Below are 16,236 nucleotides of genomic sequence, written 5' to 3'. Positions count from 1 at the left end.
CCCATAATACTGTATTAATAGGATGCTAGAGCATCTCACTTGAAAAACCAATCTCATTTATCTTAGCTGCTGAGAACATGGGCAAGAACATCTAAGCAGTCGGTAATGTGATAAGGTCAATAGACCAAGATCTCAGTGTGTCGCCGGGAAAACGTTAGGCCCACGCCGACTTCACAGACAATTTCAAAAAGCCGATGATCTGCTTTCCCAACCAACGGCCACCTAGAACCGGCAGGTTAAACCCAGAGGGGGATGGTTATGGGAGGAAAGCAGGGACAGTAGAACCGACCAGATTCAAACCAGCAAGTAGTAACAACCAACCGTGCGAGATGATGAAGACAGACGATGGAAAGCAGATGCAGTAGTTTAAAAGGTAAAGCACACCAGGGCCTTTTAATTTACTGTAGGGGCAAAACCTCTCCACAGTCCCTGAGGGAATCATTACCCAGGAACTGGTCTTCATACTGATGATCCGGTGTCACCAAGAGAACTTAAATCAAACTCACTATTCTCAATTTAAAAAGGCAGGGTAACGGAGACCTAAGCGATCCAACACACGTTAAAAAATGATGGCACTACATAGAATAATTTTCATTTCTCCAGAAAATTAACTTCTGTAGAAGAAAGAGTTCATTTGCTGAAGATGCCAGATAAGTGAGGCATTTTTATATTGCATTATAGTACCAGGAGGAGGATACATAAAGTTTGCTAGCACAATTTCAGTAAATGATAAATTTTTGTTTCCCTAAGTTGGTAACTATGTCTGTGGTAAAAGAAAAAAGGGGACATTTTGTTAGCTCTGGAAAAATGAGATTTTTTGAGATGAGATCCTCCAAAGTTTCTGAATGCCAGTATTAAAGTAATTAATGCAGCTAATTTGTAATCATTGGTAGGACAGTATCATGGGATAAGTCTCACATTCTGAGTGAAATATGAAATATTCAGTCAAATTACACAGAAACTACATTTTCTAAGCCTCTTCAAGTGTCTGTCTCATGCTTATTCATCATCCATCCATTTATTCTCAGAGACATCACATTATCAATTGAGAAGAGACATTTATATTCTTTTTAAAACAAAAAACTTTTGCACAAAGCTGAAGCTTTTCTTTTGTTGTCCTTTTAGTTTCAATCATTGCTGTGACATGGTAATGCCCAGTCAATAAGTAATTAAAACTTTACATATATACACAGGATGTGAGTATGTGTATCACAACATAACATATTTTAAAATTAGCAGTTTTAAATCATAGTGAAAGTTCAACATATAACATGGCTATGTAACATGGCTTGCATACAGGACAATTACCAGGCATATAGGAAACACTGCAGAAGCAGTTTGCCATTACATTGATCATGGCTGGAACTATGAAATCCTGCTTGTGGTGAAGAACTGCAGACCAGAAATGATACTTTTAATGCCACTGAGGAGGTGGGCAAGATTTAGTAAGAAGAACTCGGGAGGACAGACCTGGTTTGATTCCACATTTAGCCACTTACTATATTATGACCACTGACAGGTTACTTACTCTGAGACTTGTTCCTTACCTGTAACATGGGGGAAATTAATCAAAGTGAGAACATTTAGCGCAGTAACTGGCATATATCAGGCATACAATAAATATTAGTTACCGTCCATTATTCTAAAAACAGGTTTTATTCCAAGTCAACTTTACCTTTACTTGCAAACTTGCTGATGCGACTCTCCTTTCCAGATCTTCTACCTGCTGAAGAATCCTCAAGTCCACGCCCACTGCTTGTTCTTCCACTGACCAGTGCTCCACTATATCTCGAGTTACCTGGCTTTCTTTATTCTCATTTGACTCAATAATGGTAACTATATTTGAAAGGAAATTTATTTTAAAATCCACTTTATCTCTCAATGATTTCTTCCAGAATGTGAATGAAATTCCAGGGGTAACACGTACACATGTACATTTAACACACACAAATTCACTTGTGAATAAGCAAGGCAGCTGACTCTTGCACAAGGAGGAGTAAGTACTCTTCTTAAGAAACAGAACAGTATGTCTGTAGGTTGTAACAAACTATCAAAAGTAGTACCAATTTAAGAAAATGTAAATTGTTTTCGGGCAAAATAGGGAAAAAAAAGCCTATTAGTAATAAATTAAGATTAAGACATACTAAAATATGCTTTAAGATAAAAGAATGACTTTGCATAACTAAGCAAGAGAGCAGAAATCTCTTTTAGGTGCCTACCGTCCTTATTCTCGATGCAGGCTTGAGTGATGGAATCCAGGTGTTTCTGAATTTGTTTGTGTAATGCCTGTTCTCTTATCCCTCTGGGATGTAGCACTGCGAGCAAAGCTTTTAAATCCTCTGGGTCAGTAATTCTCCACCAGCCAAACTGCATTTCTAAGCCAAGATAAACATGTAGGGCACTTACAGATACTCAGAATATGAATTAATGGCATGATACAAATGAAAAAATTTTTAACTATATAAAAGCATGAAAGATTCAGCTATAATACAGAGATCTGTAACAATACAATAAAGTAAGTGGCTACAGCAAACCCTCTCAAGGTACCCACCTTCTGGAATAGGCTTTGAACGAGGATAATTTACTGCTTTGGCTACTTCAAGAGCCGCAGGTTGAGTCGAAGAGACTTTTTCCTTCTGTGGTACTGGAGGCTCACTTTCGTTTGACCCAACACTGGGAGTCAAGAACATATCAGTGTTTCCTTCTGACAGTCCCAACCCTGATCCCACACTAGGGACAGGTGGTAGGAATGGAATACTGGAATTAAGCATGCCCGTGGGCCCCCCACAAAACTGGAGTCCCATCACAGGTACTCCACTTTTCATCTGGAAAAAGAAAATATTTTAAAAGTAGAACAACCTAAGAAGTCAGGAAAAATGTTTAGAATCTGAAATTTTTAAAATTCTGAAAAAATATTTTCATTTACCTCAATTGGAGGAAAACTAAATACAATAGCAACAACATTAAACTCCATCTTATTTGCTCCCCAAAGTAATTTCCCTTTTAGAAGTACTGTAACAGTAACAAGTTACAAAGTTATAAAGGAAGGCTTTGCCTTAGACTTAAACTCCTAGAACCCAGTAGTTCCAATGAAGCCTGGTGATAGACCATACTGACTCTCTTCAGTTCTCAAACTGTGGCAGGAATAATATTGTAAATATTCGACTGATTCTCCTTTAGTGAAAATTTTCATGGACTCAGACAAATACAACAACATAAAAATGAGTTACAATTAGTAGCACTAACCTGAAGAGGCGATAAAGCAAACGGGTTTAGGCCAACAGGATTTTGAGGAGATGATCCAAGACGAGGAGCTGGGCCAGGCGAAGGTGACTTAGAGGGCGGCTGGGCCTGAGGAGCTGGTGAAGCGGCAGCTGGCGCATCGGCATGGGTAAGGGAAGCGTCCTCCCAAGGTGTTCTTGGCAGTAACAACTGGTCACTGGGGAGAGGACTGTAGACCTTGCCTGCACCACCTGAACCAGGACTGAACAGACTCGAGTGTGTCTTTTCCATGCTGTTCTGTGTCACCGTTGGCTGCACGCTGCCCGGTGAGTGTCTCCCACTGTTCTGGTGAGGCAGTGCGCACCCATCTGCACCGCTGTTTGGTTTGGGGGCCGTTACGTCTGACTCAGGAGGCACCTCAGCTACTTCTAAAAGCTTGCTGAATTTGGAAAAAGAGCCAGGTTTCTGAAGAATCAGATTTGCGTTACCTTGTTCGTTAGGATCCTCCTTTTCCTTACAATGATCTGGATTTGAACAATTTAAAGTCTCATCAGAAGTATCAAGTATTTCTTTGATCTGGATCTTTTCTGCTTTTCTTAGTTTTTTTCTTTCTTTTGCAATTTCTTCCGGCCCTACAAAATCCAAAAGCATTACGAAGATCAGTTCCTCTAGATCAAACCATACTATATTTATTGCTATTTATCAAGTCATATGCATAAATACTTCAACAAATTTCTCTAGCTTACTTAATAGTCTTCATTTTTTTCTTTTATAGACTAGCTTGTTACGCTCATTGGAAAAAATTATGTAATTTTGTAATTAACCACAAAAAATTACAATAATAAAAAATATTAAAAGCCATAATATACAAATTACTACTAACATTTTTGTATTAATTTTTCCAGGAGTTCTCTATGCACACATGAAATCCTATTTTACAGTTTTCCAAACTGTACATTTTACTGAATAATACTCTTTAAATATTCTGATGTGTCAATAAATATATACCTATACCATAAATTGTAATTACTATATTCAGTGGAATATATCATAAAAAATCAATCTTCTATTGATAGTTATTAAAAGGGTCCAATTATTCATTATTATAAACAATGCTATAAATGATGAATGATCTTAGATCTGTGTCTTTGGATTTTTTATCTCCTGATTTTCTTCCTTAGGATATATTTCCAGAAAAGAACTGAGTCATAAGATACTACTTTTCAGAGTTTTTGAAATATATTGTCAAATTGCCCTCCAGAAAGTCTCACACAAGAGCACCTGTTTGCCTACACCCTCAATGAAACTGAAGACTGTCAGTAACTTTTGTCTTTGGCAATATCCGGGAGGTGAGAATCTAAACTATATTTTTTTCTGATTATTAATAAGACTGGATATTTTTCTGTAGGATAACAGGTATTTCTCCTTTGTGAACTTCTTGTCCATATTTTTGACCAGTGTTTTAAAAATAATTTATAAGAAGTGTTAGAAAAATATAAACCTACTTTATTTAATTTGAAAAACGATGTATGTTCACAGTAAAATATTCAGTAATGAGAGGATAAAGTAACCCTTTCCTGCCCTACTCCCTCCGTTCCTATTTCTAATCTTCAGATGCAACTATGGTTAATCAATCATGTCCATACATCCTTTGGGAAATCTTACATGCATGCACTATTAGTTTGTGCTGTTACATAAATGGGATGCTCCTGTTTTCGGCAACATTTTTATCTGGATAAAATCCAAATGCCTAAGCAAGGCCACCAACACTGTATGATCTGGTTCCTGAAAACCACTCTTGTCCTTGCTAACCTTGCTCACCTTTCTCCCTTTTTTCAGCCTCTCAAACATGGTAAGTTATTTCCTTTCTTGGGGCCTTTGCACTGGGTGTTCCTCTGCCTGAAATCCTGTTTTGTTGACTGGCTCCTTACCCTTCATGTTTCAGATTAAGTATCACTTATTCACAAAGGTTTTCCCTGATTACTCTATTTCAAGTAGGGTCCCCATCTTATTATTCACCTTAGAATATCATCATCCTATATGTTTCTTTTGCAGAATTTACCATTATACACATTAACCTGCTAATTTTTAAATATTTCATTCCATACCCCACCCACACACTACAATTTAACTCAACAAACGTTACTTAAAGGCAGAGCAATGTTTATATTGCTTTTACAGGATCCCAGCTACTTAACATGGTGGCTGCTATGTAACTGGGGCTCAATAAATACTTTTTGGATGATGAAATAAAAGGATGGCTTTACTTATTTTCACTATATACCTTAGATTGCTTTCCATGGTGAAACATAGAACTGTACCACATTTTCCTTCAATCAGCTGCATAATATTCTTATATGGATATCATTATTTATTTATTCATATATCCAAAGCTTGAAAATTTCCTTCATTTTGTACAAGTTACTAGCTAGCAAGGAAGTACTAATATTTGTGCTTGATTTATTCTGAGAACTAGTATCTCAAAAATCACTTTCATGTATCCAAAAACAAACAGATCGACCAACCACACTAGGTCTGAGACTAGTAAGGGGATTTCGGAGGTGATACATTTTAATAGCCTATTCATGGGGTCATTAACTTTAATATCCAAATTCTTACTTATAGACAGTTAAACCTCTCATTAAAATGTAAAATTATTTTTAAAAACTTGGAAGTTTATAAGGATGTTAAGTATACAGAGATTCTTTAGATAGTTTTTCTGTCACCGATTTCACATAATCCCCTTTCTTTCCAGCCCTTACTATGCTTCCAACAGACACTTAGGTTGGTCCCCTATCTTGGCTATTGCAAATAGCTGCAATGAACATGGGGATGCAGATACTGTTTGGAGTTTACATTTTCATTTGTTTGGATAAGTACCCACAAGTGAAAGTGCTGGGTCATATGCTAGTTCTAACTTTTCTGAGGAACCTCTATACTGTTTCCAATAGCGGCTGCAACAATTTACATTCCCACCAACAGTACCCAAAAGCTCCCTTCTCTCCACATCCTCACCCACACTTACTTCTTGTCTCTTTGATAAGAACCACTCGAACAGGATGAGGCGGTATCTAATGTAGATTGTATTTCCCTGACAATTAATGATGTTGAGCATCTTTTCAGGTACTTGTGGCCATCTGTGTGTCTCTTTGGGAAAATGTCTATTGAGATCTTCAGATTGTTTATTTTGCTATTAAGTCATATTTGCTATTGAGTTCTTTACATACTTTGGATATCAGGCCTTTATCAGATATGTGATTTGCATATATTTTTTCCCATTTAGTAGATTGCCTTTTCATTCTGTTCATGTTTTCTTTTGCTATTCAGGGGCTTATTAGTATGACAGTCCCACTTACTTACTGATTTATTAGTTACTTAGTTTATGTTTTCCATGCTTTAAAATATTTTTATGTTTAAATATTTTAAGCAATCAGTTAAAAAAAGAACTCACTACACTATCCTGTTTAATGAACATTCTGACCCATCCATATCAATCTTTAAAAATAAACACACCTGAAGCCTCTAAGGGCCCTCCCTGATTCTATTTCTATCAGCAACTTGTACCCCGGGAAGGCAGACCGTGACTTTAACGCATCACTCCAATACACGATTTTATACTCATTCTTCATATACTTTGAATCCACAAGAAATAAATTACTGTGCACAAGAGTAACACTGCTTGTTATATGCCAACAATATTTACATGCCAGCCACTATTCTAAACCATTTTCAATTATTATTCACTGTCCTTTGTGCCCCAAGGGTAGTTACGTTGTTATATAGTACCTGTCCTAGACACCTATGTGATGAATCAGTCCCTTCTTCACATTGGACTGTTAAACATCTACATGGAGGGCATGGACTAATGTTTTGTTTATCTTTGAACCTCCAGTGCCCAGAAATGCCTGGCACATACTGAGTATTCAAAAAAAAAACGAGTTGAAAGAAGTTTTTGCCTCCCTACACCACCCTGAGGCAATGGCTACATGGAAGCACTGACTTGGCACTGTGGCCCCATCAGAATCTAAGCATTTGAAAATTCCCAGACATAGTATTCTGAAACATTCAATTCAAGACAATTTACCGGGCCTATAAATGCACTGTGCACTGCGCTAGTTAATTTAACAGAAACGGAGCCAGAAAAGCAGAGTCTAAAGGTAGAACATGACGGATGTGTGATAATACCTAAGAAAGTAAGAAGTTTAATGGAGAAGAAGGTAATCACAAATTGCAAACACATTCAAGACTTCAAGATGAATGAGTCTTATGCTAAGGGTCTTAGATTTAAGCAGTTTACCTCCAGGGCTACCGTCAGGATGGATGGTTGCTGCAAAGGTTAAAGAGTAAAGCACATGTTGGAAAATTTGACAGTGGGAAGGAAGAGAAATGGAGCAGCAGCTACACAGTCCAATACAGGTAAAGATCTGTGTCCACAAAATGGGTGGATGTCAGAAAGTGCAGAAGAAGAAAAATCATGGACTGGAAAGGAGTATTTATCAGTGAAAGGGGCATTATGAGTTCAAAAGAAATGAAAAACAAGGTTTTACAATGTTTATCCACAATGCACATTTGATTCTGGAAGCACACAACATATCGAAGGAGTAACAGGGTTTTAAAACGTATGGTCTGTTATATTACTTTGTAACAGATTAATGGCTCCTACCTGCAGAGCTCTCCATGCCTTCTACAAAAATCCCCCCACACTGGGGGAAAATCCAGTACTGGCGTCTGTAACGATCCTGGCCAAACATCATCGACCGTAGAGAGTGAGACGCATCAAAGAGCTCCCTTCTGTACCGACTCTGTTGCTGTTAAAAAATGATGCATACAATTATGCTATGGGTGTTAAGCGCTTTAAAAATTGATATTTAAGTGACTTTATACTTCTCATGGCTTTAGAGCTGCTAGATTTCACTACTGAAGAAAGGCAGCAAAAGAACTAATATCACACGTCTGACTTCAGTTCCAGTAACAGTTGTAAAGACAGAAATTACTTTGAGGGTTTGTTGCCAAGGATTAAAAATGTTTTGTTTGATTAGATATCTTATAGTAAAGCATGTCTTATATTTGGTAATAAACAATGTGATCAAGCGTTTCACTGAGCCAAAGAAAATTGGCTCAATTCTAATGACTACAGTGTGTAACAAATAATACTCACATATACCTGTATTTGCCTATTTTTATACTCATGCTGCAAACCTTAGGCAGCATATGACTAAATTTTGGAATAACTGTGTGATGAATCTAATGACATAAAATGCAGATATCTCATAATACTAATCCTGAAATACTTCACTAATGCTACTGAAATTCAGTTTTACATGAGAAGTACAAACATATAGTTTATAGATCCAGTGCAAATAAAACCTACAAATACACTAATGTTAAATAAAACACAGGATGCTGAAACTATTACCATGAAATCTGACTGAATTTTAAAAGTAATGAATTCCAAGAAATACAACCATGCATTTATTGATATTTTGTATTTAAATAAAGAGCTAAAGAATAGAGCTCTTGATTAAGTTAGTACCATGTCTTAAGAGGGAGGCCTTTAACATTGGCAAGAAACTTTTACGGTTCAATTGTGAGAATGTTTCTGGAGCTCTCCATTTTAATTACGTACAAGCAGCTTGCTTTTATTTAGCAGTCAGAAAAAAGGAATCCCATACAAGATGGATTTTTAAAACACTGCAAAAATGATGCAAGCTATAATCTGAAAAGTGCTTACTTTACTCAGCTTTTCAATCTGTTTTTCTAGCTCTTCAACACTTGCTGCTTGGTCACCTTCATCCTATACATGACAAAATACAGTATCATTTACCGGTTTTAAGATTTATTCAATCAATCAGTGGATATTTAATGAAGGCCTCCTATATGCAAAGCACTAGGATAGGCCCTGTGGACATGAGCCAGCCTCAGCTCTCGGTTCTTTGTAAACTCATCATCTGGTAGGGAGACACATGCACATCACACTATGAAAATAAAAACCACTACACAGAGGAAGCCATAGGGACCCCAAAAGAGGTAGAGATGTAAGAGTCATGGAGTTCAGGAGAGGGTGAGATTGCTTTTAGTGGGAACCTTTACCGAGAGAGGCTACAGGGAAGAAGTTGTGTCCTCATTAGCTACCGAAGAATGGTTCGGATTCGATCAATCAGAGAAAGGGCAGGGCATTCCAGAAAGAGTCTGACGTATCTTGACATGAAAGGTACATGAAGAGGTAAGACAGGAGATGAGGCAAGGATGCGTTCAGGGTTAAACGATCTAGAGCTATAAATGCTTGACCATGGTCAATAACGTGATCCTTGGAGGGGGTTAAACGTGAGAACTATGCTTACAAAGATACTACGGCAATAGTCCTAAGATGGCCTGGAGCAGGAAAGGATTAACACTGTCAGATCTGGTTAGTATTCCACTGCAGTGATTCAAGAGGGAGGGAGAATGTGGGACTCACATGGGTAAAAGAAACAGAAACGGAGAAAAGCACATGGATGTAAGAGAGTATTACCTAATTAGAAATGCTAAGTCATGGTAACTCACGGGTATGAGGCAGCGAGGGGTGAGGGAGGCAGAGGAAGGAGTAAGTCATGGTAAGAGTTTAAATCTGGGAGACGGCAAAGATACTGGTGCCATTCACCGAAGAAGTCATTTTTAGGGCAAAGAAGGTTAAGTTTTATTTTGAACACATTGAGCTTTTAGAAGAAAAATAATCCCTACAATATATATTACTAATTTCATAAGTGGTACTTTACTAGTGATTACATGAAATTTTTCATTCTAGAAAACCAAATTATATGTTTTAGAGGGAAAGCATAAAGTAAAAGGTACATGTATTTTCTTTGTATCTTAGCCACGCTACTTCCTATGGGCAAACTACTTAACTCTTCTAAGACTATTTCCTTACCTGTAAATTGATAATAACATTTCCTGTAACATGGGGGCATCTGTGAGGGCTGAGTAGAACAGATCTGAAAGTAACCAGCAAACTTCCAGGCACACAGTGTGCAAACTGGTTACTTTCCCTCTTTCTGAAAATTGTATCTAGAAAATGCAGGTACTTCTTAGGTTTAAAAAAGTAAAATTTGTTTCCGGTGCTCATTTTCTAGAAGCATTTTTAAAAAGCCACACTGCCACCAACCACTCATGAGCAGGTATTTCTGGATGAGTAGTTATCTCCCCAACAAAAGGAAATGAAAAGAAACTTTAGTATTAGCTATCATTTATCTACTTCTCATTCAGTTTAGGGGAGCAAGTTACAGAGGAGTTTAGGCACACTATTTGTGCTGACAGTAACACAATTTCTACTTCAGGAAAGAAGCCTTAAAAGAGAACAGGCCCAATGACCCTCAAATAGATAATTACATAATTACATGTCTGTATGGTTCTAAAGTGATCTTTTGACTTGCAGGGCAAATGTTTGATAGGACGCTTACACAAAAATACAATTCAAGCAACAGTAATAAAAAATACTTGCAAAAGACATCAAAGTAACTATGTATCAGTCAAATAAACTTAGTGCTGTTTCTAAGACTCTCCCTAAGATGAAAAGGAAGTAAAGTGTCTACTAAGGGTTGTTTAAAGCAAAGGAGTTTTGACTAATAGTCCTTATAATTTTAAGAGATGTGTAGACCTTGAAAGGTCAGAGAGAAAGGCAAGGAGACTAGGCACAAAGAACTCGTCTCTGCCGTGGTTCTCCATGATTTCCCAACCAAAAGAGAGGCCATTGTATGTCCCTATGTGTCAAAGTTCAATCATCCACATAACCTGTTACCAGGCCAACTTGTGAAGTTAGAGCTCATGTAGGTTTCAACACAATTCTAAGGTTTAGGTACAGAGACTCCATGTGCTGAAGGAATGAGGAGTGTGGAGAAGAGGGAATCATCTTTGAGACCAAGGGGGATGGACTTAGTCAAGGGCAGGACCTTCTAACTGAAAGCGATCACATGGGTCTCAACGGAAAGGCTCCCTGAAATTAATCTTCTAGAGAGTTTTAATTCCTGGCACTCTCACTAAACTTTAATCAAGAATCGAAACCTACTTTTTGAGGAATAATGTATCTATCTTATCATTGGGCTCATTAAATAGTTAAATTTTTTAAGGCAATTGATAAGTGGCTACCAGTTCTTCATCATAACAGATAACTCTAAAATCACTTAAAAGAAATGTTATTTTGACTTGTTAGGTCCTAAAATTATCTTAAAAACTTTTTAAACTGTTTTCTCACATTCATAACATATACATTTGCCAGGATTTTGCTCAATGAAACCCTATAATCTAACTATAATTCAATTAAAAAGTCACTTTAAATGATACATGTGGTTTAAGAGACATTAATGATATTTAAATATTAACAAATTTTAGTACTGTTTATCTACCTTGCCCCATTGATTATTTTCTTTATATCTTCAACCCCTCTCTTACTGACTCCCTTCAACCCGAAATCATATTTAGCCTTTCACATCTGAGTAATCCTTGGTTATCTGTCCCCTTTAGGAACCACCTTTTCCTCTGAGGCACAATGCTTACAGAAGTCATCCTCACCTCCTCACCTTCTATAGTTCTCGATCCGTCGCCGCCTGGCTTCTGCTCTGACCCGTCTAACGACTGTGCTGCCACTGGTCCACAGGGACCTGCCTTGCCCGATCCCACAGACACTTTCGATCCTCATCACACTAGACTCTTGCTACATTAACATTGTTTATCACTCCCTCCTTTTGAAATGTTCAGTTTACTTGATTTTTGCTACTATTACATGTGTAGAAAAGAGTTGACATTGCAGGTCTGACTGCTCTCCTTTGAAAGGCCCACATACAAGGCTGGTCCCTGGCTGGTGTCTGGGAACTTGGATTTCAGAGGGTTTCCTCCCACGCTGATAGATTGGCTCACTGGAACCCAACTGTGCTAACAATGGGGTGTATACTGAACACGTTTTTCTCCTGGGAGTTTTATACTTGTCATAACTCATTCCTAGGAGACTTAAGCCCATCCTGTGTGACTCCACTGGGAAAAGACTCTTTAACAGTGTGGGTCTGGTTTCCTCTGGGCTGTGGCTCACATGCCTTTTCTCTCTGCTGATTCTGATGTGTGTGTGAGTCTTCCTAGTGAGTCACTGATTCTAGTGATGGCCTCAGAGATCCTTGACCCATTGCAGACATCTCCTCCTCTACGATGGCTCCTTCTTCAACAAGAAGCCCTACAGGATCTTCTGAAATATTGACATCCCCTGGGGTTACCAACTTCAGGTCTACTACTACTGTTCCCTAAACCAATCCCCCTGTACAAAAATCACCCACCTCGTGATTTTAAACTACTGTCTGTGTGGGTTAGTAACTTCCAGATCTATATGTTCATGGACTGAACTCATCTTTAGGCTTCAGATTCTTATACCCAACTTACTGCAGAACTGCTGCACAGGCACCTCAAACTTAAGATGTCCAAAATAAACCGACCATCATTTCTTGTCTTCCATTCTCTGTTCTGCACTCCCCTCCTCCTCTATCATCTATTTATTCTGCTCCTCCTGATTTCTCTAACTCAGTTAATGGCAAGAATACCATGCAGCCTCCCAAACCAGATGGTTGGGAATCAATCCTACCCTTCCATCAACCTACCAGCTCAAATACGACTCATTCTTCTTCCTAAGTATTTACTGAAATCTTTTCCTCCTTCTTCCCAACTACCATCAGGCTAGTTTGGGACCCTACGACTCATTCAACTCTTGCAACATCTCCTGACTGACCTTCCCACCTCTGATCTTGCCCTACCCCAAATCTATTTCTATTTTCCATGGCGCTGCCATAGTGAGCCACTAAAAAAAGCAAGTGTGACTCTGTCATTCTGTTACTTGCAAAGAGGAAGCAATGGCTTCCTCCTACCAAAAAAGTGTAAATCCTAGTTCACAGTTGTTGCTAGGAGGCTCTCTAATAACAATGAAGCACTTGTCAGTCACTTAAAGCGCATCGTGGTTTCAGATTTCTACGTCCGTTTATGCTGTTCTTTCCGCCTGAGCACTTCTCTACGGGTTCTTCCCCAGGTTAACATCCAGCCAACCTTTTAGCCTCAGCCAATGGGCCCAGAAAGCCTTCGTTGACGACCTATTCCTCATAAAGGTTCAATGCCCTTCCTTTCCGCCTGCCTAGCACAGAGTAAATAAATACCACCAGCAAAGCAGTTAACATGCAGTACATTACATTTTCTTATGGCAAATCTTCCTCAGTGAGACTGCAAATTGAGAGAGGACTTTTGCTACCTTACTCATCTTTGATCAGAAGTGCCCAGAGCGAGGCACATAATAAACTGATGCTTGAGAAATACACCAGTTTCACTAAATGTGACAATACTTTCAAGGCATCAAGTATTGTACACATATAAGCTAGTATTTTACCAGAATGAAAGAGGATACCTGAAATTAAGAATCTACATGGTTCTTTGAAGAACTCTCAATATGTTCTATAAAAAGAAGAACTTGACTTTGTTTATTCAGTGTAAGCCCATCCCATGTGTGGGCAATTATTAAACCATCACAAAAAACTTTACGAGGTGATTGTTATAAATACTCAGTTTTCAGATGAAGAAACTGAGGCAAGTAAGCGTCAAAATGGAATTCAAACCCAAATCCACCTGACCCCTAAATTCTGCTGTTTTCAGTATGTTGTTATCTTTGTCAAGTAATAAAATCTACCTAAACTTGATTACCTCATCTTCACAGACATCCGTTTTCTTTCCTTTTTTGTCTTCCTTGGCTTCCTCCTCCTCCTCGTTGCCATCAGCGTCACTGTCCCCACCCTTCCTTCTTCGCTTGCGTCCTGCTGTGGGGGTGGCCGCCGCGTGCTGCTCTTCTCCAAGATCGATGCCACCTGAAGTGTCTCTCTTGCCTGCTTTCTTAGCATAAATGATTCGGAGCCTTTAAAATGTAACACAATTATGATGTACAAGAAAACCTTCTCTTCATACTTTTTACAGAAAATAACGTGAGTTTTAAGCAAAAATGCCTTACAGTGAGTAATAAGTCAATGGCAATAAAATCAGAATTAAGGAAATTTAAGAAATATGCTTCCAGAAATTACAGAATATATTGACTTTTAAGAATTATTCTGGATCTCTTTGGAATTAGAATATATTTAAAAAATAAAACAGATGAAAAAATTAACTCTAGCAATGACCAATGATAATTCCTGATCCCATGCTATCAGACTGAATAAATTTCTGTTCAAATTATGCAAAGAAATATCTTCTTACATAGAAATTGAGTTAATTTCAGCATTATATTTCCTGGCGGGAAACTAATTAAGCTTTAATTCTGAATACATTTGGATATTTTAGACTCTATGAAAGCAAACTTTAATTAGAAAGCAATTTTAAAAAGTGGCAGTTCTAAACAGATTCTACTTATGACAAAAGTAACTTGATAGCCAACAACAATCTTAGAAAACGTGATTGCTTGACTTCTTTGGGAGCAAAAATGTAAACTGACTTTTTTCTAAGTTTGAAGCATAAGATGTTCAATGACTCTAATTACAACTTTTGTCCATTGCAGACTCTCACCCTAGGTTTTATTAATTTCTTAATTCATCTTAATTAAGCCTTACCTTTTTTTATTTCTTAGACATATTAAACTTTAAATACTGTGTCTGGAATTTATGTTTTATTGGGGAATTTGTACAATGGGAAACAGTATACTAAATTTAATAAAACAGGACTTACTTGCGGAGTTTACCTTCTACCATCCATTTCTCCCTCCTCAAGTTTGACATATAATCAGCGTTCTTATCAATTTCACTGTCAATGCAAAAATTTATTAGAAGACAGAAATTAATCCATTATGCAATATGTTAACATGGTGAGTAAACTGTTGCCATTTCTTGCTAAGTAAAGGTGATGTCAATAAGTAGCGAAAACAAGTGAAAAATTATATCAATACAGTAAGTATCACAGCTAAGAGATGTACAGAAGACTTAGTATGTCCACCAATGGTAGAAATGCATGGCTCTGAAATATACAGATTGATCCTTTTCCTAGAAAGGAAAAGAACTAAAAGTAACAATAATTAAAATATGTAAAATAATGAATAGAAAGAACAAGATGAATATGGATTTGTTCACCAAAACTTGAAATACTAGAGTGCAAAATTTACTTTGACTCTTAAATCTAAGTTTTTAAAAAGTACAATACATCAATAAACTAATATTAAATTGTTATTAGCACATAATAAAATAAAAAGCTGGATAATTCTATTAATGGCTATGAAGGAAAATCACATAGGTTATTTATCACTGAAAGATGTCAAAGAAAGAAAAAATTCCGGATTCTTGCAAAGGTGCTACCTTCTGGTGCCATAGTAAGAAAAAACTATTTTTATGTTTCCTTATATGAATAATCAACAATTATTAAGTAAACAAAATGGTTACAAAGAACATGCAGTAAGATCCAAATTTTCTTTTCAACAGACTGCAGTAAATACATTAAAATAGTAGTAGCAGTAGCAGTCATCTCTGAATGGTGAGATGAAGTGTGATTTTTTTTTCTTTGTGCTACTCTGTAACTTTGGATTTTGCACGGGTCATTTGTGTTACTTTGTCATATAAATTTTCGATTAGACAAATTGAGAACAGGAAGGAAGCGCCAGAGAAGTCCGGGCCCAGGCTCACCTGGCCACCCCCCTGCTGCAGGCCAGCTCGCTGATCAGGAGGGCCAGCGCCGAGGCTTTCTGGGCCGGAGTGTGGGCCTGGAAGGCCTTGGTCCTCAGGCTTTCGGTGAGCTCGGTCTGTCCACAACGGGCCTCCAGAAAGGTCTGCAAGATCTCGGAAACATTGTCTCGATTCACACCAACATTCAGCAAATGTTCTCCAAGAGCTGTTTCGGCCTATAAAAGTTTGGCATTTTGTCAGTATTGATCCTAACCGTACAGAACATTAAGAACAATTAAGATTTTAAAATGTTTTTATTATATTATCTATATATTACTGAAAAGGGCTTTATTCACACTTTAAATGAAGTGAAGATAAAAATAGA

The 16,236-nt window shown here is 37.6% G+C and overlaps 2 protein-coding genes across 6 annotated transcripts in view; one reads left to right on the top strand and one right to left on the bottom strand.

The window, feature by feature from the left end:
* Positions 1–16,236, bottom strand: part of LOC140846909 (bromodomain adjacent to zinc finger domain protein 2B-like) — a 191,587-nt gene that overhangs the window by 8,463 nt on the left and 166,888 nt on the right. For all 5 annotated transcript variants that reach the window (XM_073225164.1, XM_073225166.1, XM_073225165.1 and 2 more), the window contains 9 exons: positions 15,873–16,087; positions 14,929–15,003; positions 13,921–14,128; positions 8,954–9,016; positions 7,886–8,030; positions 3,247–3,854; positions 2,552–2,825; positions 2,220–2,375; positions 1,676–1,836 (listed from right to left, as the gene is read on the bottom strand). In XM_073225164.1, the coding sequence (XP_073081265.1) occupies positions 1,676–1,836; positions 2,220–2,375; positions 2,552–2,825; positions 3,247–3,854; positions 7,886–8,030; positions 8,954–9,016; positions 13,921–14,128; positions 14,929–15,003; positions 15,873–16,087 (1,905 nt within the window). The remainder of the gene's footprint in view (positions 1–1,675; positions 1,837–2,219; positions 2,376–2,551; positions 2,826–3,246; positions 3,855–7,885; positions 8,031–8,953; positions 9,017–13,920; positions 14,129–14,928; positions 15,004–15,872; positions 16,088–16,236) is intronic.
* The window catches only part of LOC140846911 (enoyl-CoA delta isomerase 2-like), a 79,751-nt gene that overhangs the window by 62,570 nt on the left and 945 nt on the right, over positions 1–16,236 (top strand). The gene's annotated exons all lie outside the window — the stretch shown is intronic.

The sequence above is a fragment of the Manis javanica genome, chromosome 16 (assembly GCF_040802235.1).
Source record: "Manis javanica isolate MJ-LG chromosome 16, MJ_LKY, whole genome shotgun sequence".
NCBI classification, from domain to species: Eukaryota; Metazoa; Chordata; class Mammalia; order Pholidota; family Manidae; genus Manis; species Manis javanica.
The sequence above is the reverse complement of the archived record's forward strand: the minus strand, read 5'-3'. Positions and strand labels throughout refer to the sequence as shown.